Raw genomic sequence first — 16,489 nt, forward strand, 5'->3', positions numbered from 1 at the left:
CCTGGTCAGGATGCATGCGGGAGGCAACCGATCGATGTTTCTTTCCCACATCGATGTTTCTCTCTCTCTTTCTCTCCTTTCCTCTCTCTCTAGAGTCAATGGGAATACATCCTCGGGTGAGGGTTCAAGAAAAAAGTTTACTTCCCCTTACCCTAGATGTTAAAGCTGGGGCTGATTCCACATCGCAGTGCGTGTGGTAAATCTGGTAACGACTTCATGCGTCTTCCTTAAGGGGCCTTATTTCACTAAGCGTTAGTGGCTGGGCCACTGCCTGGAACACACACTGGAGCCAGTGGCCAGGACTCGGCCTCCGCCCTGCCACTCACCGGATGTGTGACCTCAGGCACAAGACAGCTTCTAACCTCAGCTTCCTACAAGTGTGCACAACATCAGCACCCGGCTCACACCTTCATGCCTGGGGTGGTCAGCACCGAATGGTGTGCAGCCGCCTTCACGACCACCGTGCAGTGACGGGGATGTCGGTTCTGGGGTCAGCACTGGGCTGACAGCACCTGCACTGGCGGCAGCAGCAATCACATACGCAGGCTGCTGGGAGGAAGGGGCAGAAGCCGTGAGGTCTGCATCAGGAGGTGGGTGTTGAAGAGAAAGGCCTGGGCACCTGGCCCTGGAGGAAGGGAGGCGGCCAACCGGAGCTCCTGGCAGGTGTTAACCACCTGCCCCAAAGCCACCTGGCCCTGCTGCAGGCCGACAGCGATGCTGAGACCCTGCCGGCTGGTCCCCGGGTTGCCCCCTCTGGGGCTGTCCCAAGCACAGCCTCCAGCTGCCAGGCTTCCCGGGGCACTCCTCAGGACCCCCGAGGACCCCTCACTTCAGCCTGGACCTGGGGGCAGTCTGGGGCTGCTTTGGTTGGACATACCTCTTGGCAGTCTTTGCTGGAGCTGCGGCCAGCTTCTCAAATTCGCCCTTCTCAGAGAAAATCACCACGCTGTCTGTGGGTAAAGAGAAAGGTTGGGGGAGGGGGGAGTGAGAGTGGGCTCCAGCTCTGAGCTTGTCCTTCCCTGCTCCCTTCCGCAGAGGATCCGCTTGGTGACTAAGTCACACTGCCCCGAGGACTAAGCACAAAGTGGCCGCACTGACACCCTTCCCAGGACCCCGTGCCAAGTGGCACAAGAGCACAGCCAGTTAGGCGGCCAGGCTGCTGGGGCAGGAAAGCTCCGCTGGAGGCGGGCGCCGCGCTGGGGGACTCAGCGTGCAGACCTTGGGCCTCCTTCTGCTCTTCCTCCTGGCTCACTTGGGCTTCGGCAGTCTTCACCGAGTGGCTGGCGCAGCAGGCTAGGGGGAGAGAGGGCTGTGAGCAGCCGGGCTCACCGCTGGGTAGGCGACTGGGGCTGCTCAGGGGAGGGCACAGGAGGCAGGCACTGGGGAGCATCACCTGGGGCAGAAGGCCTCGTCTTCATGATGTAGAACATGATGATGAGGACGATGGCAATGGCCATGATGAAGATGGTGGACATGGCGATGATCAGCGCCGTGGCCAGGTGTCCTTGGCCCGAGAGCTCTGCTGAAGTTGGGGAGAGAGGGCAATGCCTTAGGGCCCAGGCGTCCCTCTGGGAACCCGTCCACCAGGCAAGGCCCTTTCTCCTTCAACACCACGGCCCCTGTGAACAACAGCCCTGCCCTCGGAACACTTCTCGGGGACCCTCAGAATCCGAATCACTTGCTTTGTCTGAGAACCCAGCCCTCCCAGTTTCTCTGGCCACCCAGTCAGTGCTGCCCATGAGCTCCCCTTGCTGGTCTCAGCGAGGCAGAACCAGACGTCTCCTGAGCGCCACGGTGTGGGTTTGCTCAGTTGTTCCTGGGGCGCTTGCTTTGGTTCTACTACTCTGAGAAGCTGGCATGCATGGTGAGGGCACCGTGGGCATCTGAAGGCAACCTGAGCCTCACCGAGGACCTGGGCAGTAAATATGCTTGAGACAGGGCAAGAGGGGTAGAGCCAGGATCAGGTCTTACTCGGAGAGAAACTGTGGACCCTCGGGGTCCCCCTCCATCCTTCTATCCTGAAGGGGTTGGGGAGTGAAATGTAGTTATTGGAAGCATATTAAAGTGTTGAGATCAGCAGGTTCGTATGAAAGCCTGCAACAGAACTACTGTTGACATCAGGGCCAACCAAAGCCCAGGACGCTGGCTCCCCTCCTGCCCTCACCGCTCTCGTCCTGAGCAGCATCACCAACATGTTCCAACAGGCCCAGGACACCTGCGGAGTGATCAGTTCCACCCTTGCAGAGACATCCCTAGCTTCTAGCAACTGGGGGCATTGAGTGGGATTAAATCGCATTAGGAGGAGTGATTTGAAGTGAAGAGCTTTACGGTCATTTGTAATAATTATTTCCTCTCTTCCTCTCCAGCCCCCTTCTCCCTCCCTCTCCCCCCACTTACATCTAGGTGGCTAACTCCAGAAGACCAATACCTGGGCACCCTGCCTACCTTTATGGGCGTGCTGGAAAGGAGAGAGGGTGCTGCTGCCAGCAGTGCTGGGGAAGTTGGCAGAAACCCCCGAGGTGGCTCCAGCACCTGCAAGGAGAACAGTCACTGTGGGTCCCTCGGAATGAGCTGCCTCTTGCTCCAGCCCCAGCACTGAAACACAAGTGAATGGGCTGGAGAGGGGCCCAACTACCACATGCTATGCAAGTTATCCAAGGAACGCACGCTTATTACTTAAACATCTAGAAAAAGTCAGAACGCAGGAAAGAAGTGAAAGAATCACCTCCAGCCTCTGTCTGAAGTTGCCATTTTGGTGAGTTTGTCTTTAGGACTTTTGTATAATATGCTTTTAAAATAGTCGTGACCAAACTGTTTAAGAGCAGGCAGGAGCCTGTCTTAACTCAAAACTGTGATTCATGAAACTCCCATTCTTTGTCGCTTAGCAGGGGTGACATGGACGCTGAGTTTGTCATCAGACAAATCACTAAGTTGTTCGGTTAAAACAAATGAAAAGACGATGTCCTGATGGTCCACCTTCCTTTAGCCTGGACTTGAGTTGTGCAGTTAATAAAAATGATCATGTTTCAAGTAAGTCTCCTCCTGCCTTGCTTTTGTTTCTACCAGCTCTGAAGTAATTGGGGAAGTGGGTTTGCCCTGAGTAAGGACAAGTGAGTGTCCTCCCTAAAATCAATGCATGCGGGTCCTCCCAGCAGCTCAGCCGGGAGGAAGGACACCGATGCTTGGACCCTGGTCAGCAGGCTGCTGTGAGAAACGGGGGTGTTCTCTTTAACAAAAAGTTCTCAGGAGAAACAAAGCCACGTGCTCTGTGAGTGGTGTTTCTAAAGCCACCACACGTAGCTGGGGACACCCAGGCGAGAGTGACCACAGCCAACTGGGAGAGGGAAGTCTTGCTGAATTGTCCACACTCCTGCCGAATTGTCCACACATCTGTGTCCAGTAGGTGGAGAAGGTCCTGGGAGAGAGCAGGGTCAGAAGCTTTTGATTCTCTTACCTTTGGAAACAAATAGAAACTCTGCAATAAAAGAGAGCAGGCTGAAGACTGGCTCCTGCTGCAATTCTGCGTTTCGGTTAGGTGTCACGGGTTTGAGGGTCAGCCAGTTGCTCAGGTTGGACATTAAACTGTCACAGGTACATGAGACACGTGAGTTGCCACTTGAGGGGCGAACAGGCAGGTTTTTAGGAAGCACTGCCTTCCTGACACCCGGGGCCAGGGCTGACCCTGGGGAGGGTGGCCAGGTGAGGGTGTGCCCCGCTGGTGCGGCCGTCCCGCTGCCCTCCAGCTCATACTCAGAGCAGTTTTCCATGTGATTAAAACACCGGGCTTGGCGAGTCAGGCGTCTCCTTTCTGGGGATCTGCTACTTCCAGAGCCCAGGGACTTCACTTACTGGAGGTTCCTGGCCTCTGCCCCTTTGTCTGGTCTCTGTCGCCTGTGGTGTTGCCTCAAACCTGTTTGTGGGTGTCACCTACACCCGCACACGATGGTGGGCCAGGGCTTTCCCTCTGCAGGGCACAGTGAGCCCTGTGGTTCCTGCTTCTTGCCTTCTGTTTTCTCGACTGCTGTCACGAGATGGCTTCTTAGCTCTTCTGCCGAGAGAGGGAGGGTGCTGAGAGGCGTAAGGGGCACTAAGGCACAGGCCAGCAGGGGCTGCCCTCTGATCCACAGAGACCGAGAGGTGGCCTGCTCAGAACAGGATGCCAGGCTGAGTGAGAGGCGGCCCTGCCCGTGGGTGGCGGGTCCAGGCTGAGTGAGAGGCGGCCCTGCCCGTGGGTGGTGGGTCAGGCTGAGTGAGAGGCGGCCCTGCCCGTGGGTGGCGGGTCAGGCTGAGTGAGAGGCGGCCCTGCCCGTGGGTGGTGGGTCAGGCTGAGTGAGAGGCGGCCCTGCCCGTGGGTGGTGGGTCAGGCTGAGTGAGAGGCGGCCCTGCCCGTGGGTGGCGGGTCAGGCTGAGTGAGAGGCGGCCCTGCCCGTGGGTGGCGGGTCAGGCTGAGTGAGAGGCGGCCCTGCCCGTGGGTGGTGGGTCCAGGCTGAGTGAGAGGCGGCCCTGACCGTGGGTGGCGGGTCAGGCTGAGTGAGAGGCGGCCCTGACCGTGGGTGGCGGGTCCAGGCTGAGTGAGAGGCGGCCCTGCCCGTGGGTGGTGGGTCAGGCTGAGTGAGAGGCGGCCCTGCCCGTGGGTGGCGGGTCAGGCTGAGTGAGAGGCGGCCCTGACCGTGGGTGGTGGGTCCAGGCTGAGTGAGAGGCGGCCCTGCCCGTGGGTGGCGGGTCCAGGCTGAGTGAGAGGCGGCCCTGCCCGTGGGTGGTGGGTCCAGGCTGAGTGAGAGGCGGCCCTGACCGTGGGTGGCGGGTCAGGCTGAGTGAGAGGCGGCCCTGACCGTGGGTGGCGGGTCAGGCTGAGTGAGAGGCGGCCCTGACCGTGGGTGGTGGGTCAGGCTGAGTGAGAGGCGGCCCTGACCGTGGGTGGCGGGTCAGGCTGAGTGAGAGGCGGCCCTGACCGTGGGTGGTGGGTCCAGGCTGAGTGAGAGGCGGCCCTGCCCGTGGGTGGTGGGTCCAGGCAGGTGGGGGCTCTGCGGGAAGTACACTCACCTTCCTCAGGAGGATTCTGAGAACTGTGAGCATGTGGCTTAATGTAGCTGTACCTCTACTGAATGTGATGGCAGGGTTTACTAAGAGCCTTTGAGGTCTGTTAATCCACAAATTTATAAATGTGCTGCCGTGCATTAGATATGGCTGGCGCTCTCTACACATGGCAAACACCTTGGGGTTTTAGGAATGATTTGTTTGTTGATTTTTACAGCTGTCAAGGAGGGTGCCTGCGGCTGCTGTGCTGGCTCAGCGCCCCCTGCTGACAGAAGCTGGAACAGTGGGCAGGGCCGTCAGACCTGGCCGCTCAAGCGGGTCGGGGACCAGTTTCTTAACAGGACCCCCGAGGACAGTGTGACAGACACATTCCCTTTCTCCGACTCTGTCTTTGGTTCAGTCTGCATTTCTCCCGCAGCCTTCAGGCTAAAAGCTCCAGCTACAGATGTGCTAATTGTTAGAGGAATTCTGCTTGGGGCTAGAGTTTTGGGAGAAACAGCCTCTTGCCAGGGGGAGCGTCTCCCAGGGAGGTGAGGAAATGTGTGCGGGGATGGTGACCCGGAACAGAGATTTAGAGATTTCACACTCTTCCTTGGTGGCCAGATGCCTTTGGTGGTCAATCATCTGTCTCTCTCATTCTCTCTTCCTTTGACAAAAAAGACACCTGAATTCTGGGCTCTCAGAAGATGGGTTTGAAAAACCATCTGCTTTGTGGGGCACCTTCTCAATCAGTAAAACTTTCCTTATCCCAAACTTAGCTGCTTTGAACACTGGCCTTTTGCAGTGTCAGGCACATGGACCTGGGTCCGGTAACAGTGGGTGTGCACACTTGAGTTTAAGAAACACTGCTTTGGAAACAGCTGGAAATGCATCTGGGGAGGCCAAGGCTTCACGTTGGAGTTCTGTCACTGTTGGGCATCACACGTTGGCCTCTGGAAGGAAAAGCAACCGCCTGGTGGCAGAGTGGACTTGACTCAGGGTCATAGTCACTGACTAGTGATCATAAACATGTTGATGACAAGGGAATAATTGCTCGGTGCCAGACCTCATGGATTCTTCCAACACTCTGAGGAAGGGGTTCCTGCTTTCCATTTCCCAGGAACCAATATCGCACAGGAGGCCAGCGGTAGGAGGTGGAGGGAGCTGTACAGGCTCCAGAGGCCTGGGTTGGTGCTCACCCACTAGGCTGGGGCTTCACCACAGATAAGTGCCACGTGCACACTGGAGGGGGGCTTCAAACACACTTGACACGTCCTCTCCTCTTCCCGACAAGCTTATGAGATAACTCCCCATTTTACAGATGGGCAAACTGAGGTACAAAGTTAGGTAACTGTCCCAAGAGTGGAAACTCTTAACGAATCCCTAATCTGGTGGCACTTCCTTTCCTCCCCTCGCACCACGCCATCTCCTTGCCCTAAGGACATGGATCCTTCCGAGGTACTCCTCAGGCAAGTGCATGGAAAATAGAAAACCGAAAGCTCTGGTTGCACCACATGGCTCTTGTGATATAACTGAAAAGTAACCAAAGGGCTTCTTCTCTCACTTCCAGGACAGAGAGTGTGGGGCCTGGGGGTCGGAAGGAGGGAAGAAAGGCTTGAAGCTTCAATGAGGCCGTTCACAGCAGGAAGGGAGATGGCTGGTTTCAAAGCTCTGGATTACCCAGGTGCCCCTGCCTCACTCGGTTTACGTAAGAGTCATTACTTACACTTGTTATTCGGGAGAGAAAATAGAAACTGAGGGAGGTTTGTGGCTTCCACAGCGTTTTCCAGTCCCTGTGTACCAGTCAGGGCTGTCCTAAGCTCCACACATGCGTGTTTGCCTGAAGGTGACAATGGCCCAAAGGCAGGATCAATGGTGACCAGTAACTATCCTCTGGCTTCCCTCTCACTGCTTGATGGTGCTGGAAACTAGGATGATTTTTTTCCATTTTAACAATAACTGTGTGCCCTGCCACTCCTCCTGAAGGTATCTGGATGGGCCATGGAACAGTAACCAGTCTGCGGGTGCAGCTCAGTTCAGCTGCACAACACCTGGTGAGGTGGGTGTCATTGGCAGGTGAGGAAACTGAGGAATTTAAGCTCAGGCCTTGAAATTCTAGAGCAGAGTCCATAACCCACACCAGGGCTCAGTGTGATCCCGGCAGCCCCTGGGGACCTGTGAGCCCCACCTGGGCATGCTGAACCTGGGGCTCTAGTCACTACAGCCCTTGGGGTTTTTATGAGGATCTCAGCCCTGCACGTCACAGAAGCCATGATATCTTTAAGGACGGAAGAGCACAGGACAGGAGAGTGCCTGTGGCAATGAGAGCTCCAGGCACTGATCCAGGCTGTGCAGTCCAGGGCTCACTTCTTCCTGCACAGCCGCACTCTGGCTTCTCCAGCCCTCATCTGTGTGCATCTGTCACACGCTTTCCCCGGCGTCTGTGCCAGGTTCTCTTTGACTGTAGGGTGCATAATCCACTATCCTTTCACTTGGGCTACCAAGAGCATCAGCTCCACATGGCAAGGGCCCAGGTAAACCACATCCAAACAAAACCAAAGCAGTCTTCTTGGGTGGAGGCACAGGACTCTCAACCACTGACCAAGGCTCAGGAGGGTCAGAACCTGCTGGGCTGGGGCTGCCAGCTGGCAAACTGGGGTCCTGACCAGTGAGGTTCCTGGGTTTGCTGGACTGGGGCTGCTGATGGCAGTCCTGTGGGTTTGGGCCTCAGCATCTTCCTAGAGGCTGTGGTCATTACTGACCCTCTAGTTCTGTCTTCTGGTTCCTGAGCCGGAGCCCTGTGCAGGGGGACTTGGAGAGCCCAGAGGTGGAGAGAGTAACTTTCATGTCCACACTTGAGAGCCTGACCCAGGCAGGGCTCCATTCACCGCGTCACCCCACACGGCCTATCTGGTTGCATCTTCCTGTTTCCCAGATGGGCGCGCAGAGGTTCCATTTTCCTGGCTGGCCTCCTTCAGGGCTGGATTCTATGAACCACTAGGAGTTCTTACTGGGTGCTGCCTTTCAGGTAAGTAGTTAAGGGCTGTTTTACAGTCTTCAGGGCTGAGGGGCTTTGCAAGCTCCAGGAACTGAGGACACACTGGGAGTGAGCTTTCACACAAAACGGCCCATGGGGAAGAGTTGCTTGTTTCCTGGTTCCATAGGCAAAGAGCCTTTTCTAAGTAGGCGGTGAGTGTCTAGCATCTTCCCAGTGAGGACTTCTTTCCAGAAATATCTGGTCTGGAGTGGGTTTAGGTTCTCCGGCAGAAGACTCGTCAGCAACCTGACTTTACCACAGTCCTACTGGCAGCCAGGAGCCCTTGGGCTTCCTCTAATTGGTGAATTAATTAGCACATGGCTGGGTAGGACCAGCTCAGCATTCCGAGACATGCAGATTCATTAGTGCCAGGCTCCTGTACTTAAGCAGTTTGGAAGGGAGGGACTAGCCTCTCCCCACCACCCTAAAGGTGAGGGGAGGTGATGCTGACCTCTTCTTGCTCTCCTTCCCTTCCGCCCAGCCCTCTCAAGAGAGGCCCCGATTCTCTTCTCTTAGATAAGGTTATGGTGAGAAAATGAGATGGGCAGGGCCTCATGGAGGCCCAGGAGAGGCAGGGCTCCAGTGTGGGAACATCTTGTGGCCTGGAGTGGGAGTGGAGTGGGAGTGGAGTGGTCCAGGGACCAGGCTCCCAGTTTCCTCCCAGCTGCCCACCCATTCCTCCTTCATTAGTGTCTCTTATGACCACAGACCCAAGAGACTGCACAAGACTTTCTCAGAGCACAGGTTCCTGGCCGTTCCTCATCAACATGCCCATGAAAGTCAAACCAAATTAACAGAAAAGAAAGAAATAGCCCAAGGTGAGATTCTAAACTTGTGAGACTCATTGTTGACATATGCTTCCTGGAATCTATTTCATTCATTGTAATCAATTCTTATACTTCTCATGGCCCCACCCAGGGGGCCATCTTTTGTTTAAAAAATAGGTATGAGAACTAACAATTGTCTAGAGTTCTGTAGTACTTTGCAAAATACCTCAGCATCTGTGATCTCATTGTTTTACCCAAGAATTGCATGACACAGATAATTTAGATTTTAATAGCCTCAAATTACAGATGAAGAAACTGAGGCACATAGAGGTTATGAGACTTATTCAAGGTCACTTGTCTAAGGTGACTGCCTTGAGTCTCGGACTCATAGTTCAGCTACAGCAAACTTCTTCCACAGACTTGCTGTCTGATTGGTTAGGCCACGGGAGCATTTTTGTTTATGCTTTCACTGTACTTAGCTTGTCTAGGTGCCAGGACTGGCCTCTGTCTACCCCACTGTGTAATGCAAGACACCAATATTGAACCAGTACCCTTCTGATAGAAGGACCAAGTGCACTCACATTCCTTGGTGTTGGGGGGCGCCAGGAGGCAGGAATAGCAGACCATGCCGTAGATGTTCCTGGGTCTGTTTTCCAATATGTAGTAGCTACAGGGCGGGCAAGACAAGACAAAGTAGGCAGGTGAGCCGGGTGCTACCACAAGCAAGTGCTGACCACTTGGCACACCCACGACCCAAGCATGATCCAAACGGGGCCTGAGACACACACCTGGGAATCGGGAGCCCTGCTGAGCCAGCAGCCCATTTTGACCACTGAGTTTCCTTGGAGGTTTTCAGATTTTCTTAAAATGGATCCCCCCCTCCCCCCATATTGGGCCAGTTTGGGTCTTATAAAAATCTCCTCCCCTTTTTGGTTCCTTTCACTGACGAATTTTACTGTATGCATGCCCTCACCACCTTCATCAACATCATTCACCTCGATGTCTGCGTGCCTACCACGTGTATGCCCTGCCACCATGTGTGTGCCCTGGTTAGCTCTCTGGGTGTCTTGCCAACCAGGGATTCAGGTACCTTTGGGGAAGGAGCACTCCCTTGGCAAATGCCCAGCTCAGAGCCTGTAGCGTGGGGAGTTTACTGGCAGATGTGTCTATGCCTGTGGCACTGGGACTGCCCAGTGAACCTTTGCTGACCAGCAGTGAATGGCACTGGCTGGCAAAACATGGCTACAGCAATGTCTAAAGGTCACCACAGAGGGCTGTAGAGACAGCCTGGAGCACAGCCAGGTCATCACTGCAATTTATTTGCTTCCCCCTCAGGAAGCACTTGACCAAAGACACCAATACAAGTTTGTGTTGGGGTAACACACATTTGAGAAAATGACAAACCCTTCACAGTTATGTCTTTCAAGCTTCCCGATGTCGGTATGCCAGCCCCATGACCATGCTGACTCTCAGGACATGTTATCACAGAGCTCTGCTGCCACGGGTTGGGGTTCTCTGCAGGCCATACCACCTCTTGGATCTCTACCTCCTGGCCCGCCCTCCCAGCCTCTCACTCAGACTCCTTCCCACTCGCAGGCTTTGACACTTCTCTTGGTGTGTGCTTGGTTTCCATAAATACACACTCAGCGATGGTCAAGTGCCATCTATCGCATTGTGAGAAATCAATAAATAAGTGAGCTGGTGCTAATGTTCTTCTTACTACAATTTCAAAAAATGAGAAATCCCTCTCTGCTGTTGAAATTTTTCATGATTATCTTCTCATCTCTTTTTCATTGGCCGTGCGCACCAGGCCGTGCTGATGGCAGCGGTAAGTGGTAGATGGTGCAGGACTGCTGGGCAGCTTCGGACTCCAGCCACTAGAAGCCGAACCATCATCAGCAACATTATGATCCTAATTACCTGCCCTTCCTCAGAGCGTCTTATCCTCAGATTCCTGTGTATCTTATAAACATTAATTAACCAATCTCAAAACATCCCTCAGAGAAGCCACAACAGCCAGCTTCACAATTAAGCCTCTGGAAAAAAACCTCTCAAACACATACTCTGTCCCCCCCAGAAGCCATCTGTGCTCGGAAGCAGGAAGCCATTGGGGCACATGGAGCATCGGCTGCAGGAGGGGACATGTGTCTGCATGTGGCCTCCCCAGGGTGACAGGCTCCAGGTCAGCCAGGCCCGTCTTCCTGCAGCTTTCTGACATCCAGACCCTGTGTTGCCCCTGTGACCTGAGAAGGAATATACCTGCCAAGAAGGACTCCCCTTGGTTAACTGGGCCCAAGCTCAGAACGAGAGCCTGGCAGCCATTGCCGACAGAGGCCTCTCAGCCAGGCTGCCTTTGCCGGCATAACTGAGGCTGGACCTTCACCTCCCCCTGCGCTCCGGCCCGCCGCCCTTATAAAGGAGCCCAGGTGCTGCATTTCAACCAATGGGCCGAGGCCTGCCCCTCCATTTGAAACCACACAGCTACAACATCATCTGCATCTTTACTACCCAATCGTTAGAGTTGCTCCGTAGCAACCAATCAGAACACGAGAAGCTGACCGATCAGCACAGTGCTATTTGGACCAGTCTGTGCAAATCTGTATTCTTCATTTGCATAAAATTGGGCCATTCAGGGACTAGCCTGGGGAGCACACCTTTGGTTTCCACCAGGAGCTGCTTCTCCAGGTTTTGCAAGCTGTTTATCTGAATAAAGTTTCTCCTTTATCACACCCCAGACAGGGGACTAGTGTTGGCATTAGATTGGTGGCAGAGAACTTTTGCTGACACCACTGTTAATTGCTCCCCTTCTCAGCTGCAGTCCTCTCCCCCAGACTGTGATGCCTCTCTTCCTGACCTGGGAGTGCCTCAGGGCCGGCCTTGTTCTTCCTGCATTCCTAGTCCCTTGTGCTAGGTACTGAGGAGGGAAGGTTCTAGGCAAGGATTGATTGGAAAAGAAGTGAATGAGACCAAGTTTTCTCTATAGAAGTTCAAAGTGCTGAGACTGACAGAAGAGCCAAGGGAATTTTGTACATCTTTCCTCCTGTTTAAAAGAGCAGAACCACAGCTAAGCCCATCCTCATGAAGAGCCTGGTGCTGAGCTCCATTTTGGATGAAAATGCACAGCCACCTGGGTGGGTATAGGACACTTGGTCTTAGGACTGGGCTCCCAGTGGGTCCCCTGGGCCACCAAGCTCTGTGCACACAGGGTTGCTCCATCCTGGGATCAGTCGGCTACCTTGCTGGGCACACAGGCACCTTCTTGGGCAATGGACAGCTCGGTCTTCCTGAGTGGGCCTTGTCATGTTTTGTTCCCAGAGGCCCTGGTGGCGTCTGCTGTGTCTCCTGTTCTATGTGTCTGCTCCAAACTGTGTAACGTATTCAATAGCTTAGTTGAGGAAACAGTATTGAGGGGCTATAATTTTTTTTAAAAATGTTGGCTTCAGGAGGTTGTTACAAAACCATGAGTGTTAAATATGTCACACATTTCCCAGCACGTGTTGCACAGCACATTGTTAAATGTGGGCTTTTCTCTTTAAGACTAAGCTCCACTCCTCGTGTTCAGTCCACCCCCACATCCCTTATTCCCCGTTGGACAGAGCAGAGACTCACTGTTTAGCTTCTATCAACTTGGAGCAGGGTGTTCACTGAGGGAGCCGTGCCCTGCTAAAGAACATTAGCCCCTCTGTCTGCCTGTAAAGGTCTAATTTCCTACTCTTTGATCTCTACTTGGACTTTTCCTTAGATCTTTTTTCCTTCTGCTTTTCTTCAAGGGTTGATTAAGGTGCGTAACCCAAGACCAGACTCAGTTTAAAGGTGCCTCTAGAGCCTTCTATGTGTGCAGATTTTCTCTGAAGCTTCCCTTCTCTCGGGGCTCCTAAGCTTGTAAGGGATGCCACTGAGCTCTTTGGCGCTCCCTTGGCCCCCTACGGTGTGGGCATGTAGAAGCCACCTCTGTGTCCTTTGCCCCTGTCCTCCAGCGTCCCCGGGTGCCTCAGCTGCAGGGAGAGGGCGCGGTGTGGAAGCAGGCCAGCAGGAGCCTCTCCAATGGGTAGTGTGGTGCCCTGGGGGCGGTTATGAAATCTCACCTCTTCTCTCTTCCTCTTCTCATGTTTTGTTCCCTGGTCCTCCCACACAAGCCTTTCTCAACAGGAAAGCCCCGTGCACTGCTCATTGTTCAGCCAGTGTCTCGGCCACGAACTGACACACAGCAGAGATGGCAAAGAATGAGGGGAGAGCGCTTGCCAAACCACAAGGGGGAGCCGGCCAAGGCGGCCTGCGGTGTCAGGAAGACAAATGGGAGGCAGTCTGCATCCGCAGCCCGGGGACCACAGGGGCTCGGGCATGAAAACAGCCTTTCATGGGGCTGAGAGCACCAACTTGCCAAAACGCCTTGTAATCCCCCTTTGTGACAAGCGTGAGAGCTTCATTTTGTTCCCCAAACCCAGGGCAGGCAATAGGAGGAGGAAGCCCTTTGGGGTCCTACCCCGATAAAGCACTGTGCTCATTAGAGCCAGTATGAGGAGGTTGGGGACTGGAGATAAAGCAGGGGCCTTCTGTTTCCGTGGCCTTGGGGGTGGGAGTGATTTATTTGAAGTCATATCACAGCACAGAGCCAAACTGGAAACTGACTACACATGTTCGCATCCCGGGAGTAATGCGAGGGCGCACAGCACCCCTCACTCACCCAGCGGGTGCTCATGCCTCGCCTTGTCCTGGGTGCTGAAGACAAGTGTGGAAGAAGCAGGTCACTGTTCTCATGGAGCAGGGAGGCAGTTACTCAAGATTTCAGGCTGGAAAGATCCTTTGAAGAGTACAGACGCCGGCCTCCCCTCTGATTCTACAGAGGCGTGTCCATATCTTTGAAGCCTTCTAGGGGCAGGGAGCTCACAGCCATTCCATTGTCAAACTTCTCACTGGTACATGCATTGGGACCAAGCCACTGTCTTCATTGCCACAGAGCAGCCTCTCTGGTGGCCGAGCTGGCACCTGCCCATGGGACAGGCCATTTACTGTGCTGGTCCCAGGGCTTGTCCCCTCTACTGGAAAGTCTCTGTGGCTCTAAGTAAGAATGAAACAAGCTGCTCAATGTGCACACTCGCTACCCCTTTTAGATCATGTGGAATAGAGTCAGGCTGGGTCTCGCAGGCCACGGTGGGTAGGAATAGCAGCTGGGTCAGATGGCAATGCCCATGGGCTAGGCTCCATCCTGCCCCCATCCCTCTTCCTCCTCTATGGAGCTGTTAGTGGGGCAGCCCACCTGGACCATCGCTCCCACACCATCAGTGGGTAGGTGACTTCCAGATCCGGCCTGAGCTTTGTTTCTGTTTATCCACCTATGCATTAGACACATTGGTCTGCACGTAAGAACCACCTCAAATTCCACACATACCCCCTCCATCTCTCCTCCACCTCCCCACCCAAATCCTCCTATATTCCACTTCTTAGCAACGGCCTCACTGTCCACACAGCTGCCTGAGGCAGACACCCGAGAGGCCTCCTCCAATCTCCTTTCCTGCGACTCCAACCGCCAGTGCTTTTGCCTCATCTGGTCCTCACAACTTCCCACCTCATTCCTGTTCCCCAGGCTCCCGTCTCTTCCCTACCTGACAGTTTTTATCTCCACTGCTGCCAAGAGGATCATTCTGAGGTACAGCCGGATTGTGTCCTACACCAGCTTCTTCGTCTGCATCAGTGTCAAGCTAAAGACACGGGTCCCCAGCATCGTTTCCCAGAGTCTTTTCCATCTGCCCCCCCACTAGTTTCTCCACACCCACCCGTGTGCCTTCCACTTGGCCGCAGGGACTCAGCTCCACGTCCTGTAAGACGGCTCACCCTTTGGGCATTGGCTGGGCACCTCCATTGGAGAGCTCTGTTCCACTTCTCGGCCTGACTGACTTCCACCCCTCCCAGCATCACCCTGAGAAGTCTTCTAAGACCCCTCCTGACCCCACCCACAGAGTACTGGCCCTCCCTGGACTTCTCGAACACTGTGCGTCGCCCCCATGCTGTGGTCACGATTTTCTTGTCTCCTCCACTGAAGAGAGGCCCCACGTCCTTCCTCTTTGTCTCACTAGTACCCACCTGGTACACTCTTAATTCAAAGGTTTACTAAAATAAATGCTAGGCTGTGAATGTCAGGCCAGATTCTCACATGACAGGCTCTCAAAGTAAGTCAAGGTTTTGCAAAAAGGGTTATTTTCTTTCTGAGGTGAGCATGGCAAAGGGAGCATGCTTTTCCTCGACACATCTATGTAGTTAATCCACAAAACACTGAATTTCTTTCCTGAATTATGTACCTGCACCAATAAAAAACAATCCAGAGAAAGCTCCAGGAACTATATAAGTTATCAGAGATGATTCTAGCATCTAATTCAGGATCTCTCTCATTCAAGCACAGTATTTGCACAGAGCAGCCCCTCAATGGATGTTTGTACCATTGGTGGGAAGAATCAATTCTGCTTCTCTGACAACTCTTGGTGGAGCCTCCGCAACACAATAATCTCAACACCTAAACTAGAGTACCAGCTCAAGAACTGCTATTTCATAGCATTTTCAAAGAGAATAGTTTAATATCTTCCCTGGTTATAGCTACCTGTTTTTTGCTTTTTGCATATTGAAAAATAAAGTTCTGCAATAAGGTTCCCATGCTTTCTCTATTCATTTGAAAAATATTTGTGAATCGCACTGTGTGTCAGGGACACCAACAGGGGCTGTCCCTCAGGTGTTTGGAGAGGTAGGTCTGTAGCTCAGGAGGTAGGTCTGAACGGAGGGCAGAAAACTAGGGAGACTGGAGGTGGGGGGCAAATCCCCAGCAAAGCGGTGGTGGGAGCCATGGAAGTGGATGCTGCTCAGCAACAAATCCAACCTAAGGTTACATTCTGCAAGTTTAAAATATCTCATTTTAGAGAGTTATTCACTTTCAATCTATTGGTAAATTGGTAGGACTTCCTGCCTTTTTTGTTACTTCCCTTTTCTTATAGACTAATAATACTCCCTGTTCCCATTTGAATATATTCTTATTTTCTCCCTCCTCTCAATTCAATACAATGAGACAGCAGGTAAATGAGCAGTTTGTAAAGTACAGGATACCAGGACCTCCTCACTGCTGCTTCTAACATCACCGCCTCCACCATCACTGCCTCCGCCATCACCACCTCCGCCATCACCACCTCCACCATCACCACCTCCACCATCACCACCTCCGCCATCAGCAGCATCATTATCACCAGCACCACCACCTCTGTGCCTCCACCATCACCATCTCCACCATCACCAGCACCACCACCTCTGTGCCTCCACTATCACCATCTCCACCATCACCAGCATCACCTCTGTGCCTCCACCATCACCACCTCCACCATCACCACCTCCGCCATCAGCAGCATCATTATCACCAGCACCACCACCTCTGTGCTTCCACCATCACCATCTCCACCATCACCAGCACCACCACCTCTGTGCCTCCACCATCACCATCTCCACCATCACCGCCTCCACCATCACTGCCTCCGCCATCACCACCTCCACCATAACCACCTCCACCATCAGCAGCATCACTATCACCAGCACCACCACCTCTGTGCCTCCACCATCACCACCTCCACCATCACCATCACCACCACCTCTGCGCCTCCACCATCACCAGCACCACCACTGCCACTTCCACCAT

General features: G+C 53.8%; 1 protein-coding gene across 1 annotated transcript in view; it reads right to left on the reverse strand.

Moving 5' to 3' along the window:
- EDAR (ectodysplasin A receptor) overlaps positions 1–16,489 on the reverse strand; it is a 91,412-nt gene that overhangs the window by 12,475 nt on the left and 62,448 nt on the right. The window contains exons 5-9 of the mRNA XM_016201863.2: positions 9,402–9,487; positions 2,446–2,532; positions 1,394–1,519; positions 1,219–1,293; positions 878–950 (exon numbers count right to left, since the gene is read on the reverse strand). Coding sequence (XP_016057349.1) covers positions 878–950; positions 1,219–1,293; positions 1,394–1,519; positions 2,446–2,532; positions 9,402–9,487 — 447 coding nt within the window. The remainder of the gene's footprint in view (positions 1–877; positions 951–1,218; positions 1,294–1,393; positions 1,520–2,445; positions 2,533–9,401; positions 9,488–16,489) is intronic.

The sequence above is a fragment of the Miniopterus natalensis genome, chromosome 9 (assembly GCF_054644295.1).
Source record: "Miniopterus natalensis isolate mMinNat1 chromosome 9, mMinNat1.hap1, whole genome shotgun sequence".
Classification (NCBI taxonomy): domain Eukaryota; kingdom Metazoa; phylum Chordata; class Mammalia; order Chiroptera; family Miniopteridae; genus Miniopterus; species Miniopterus natalensis.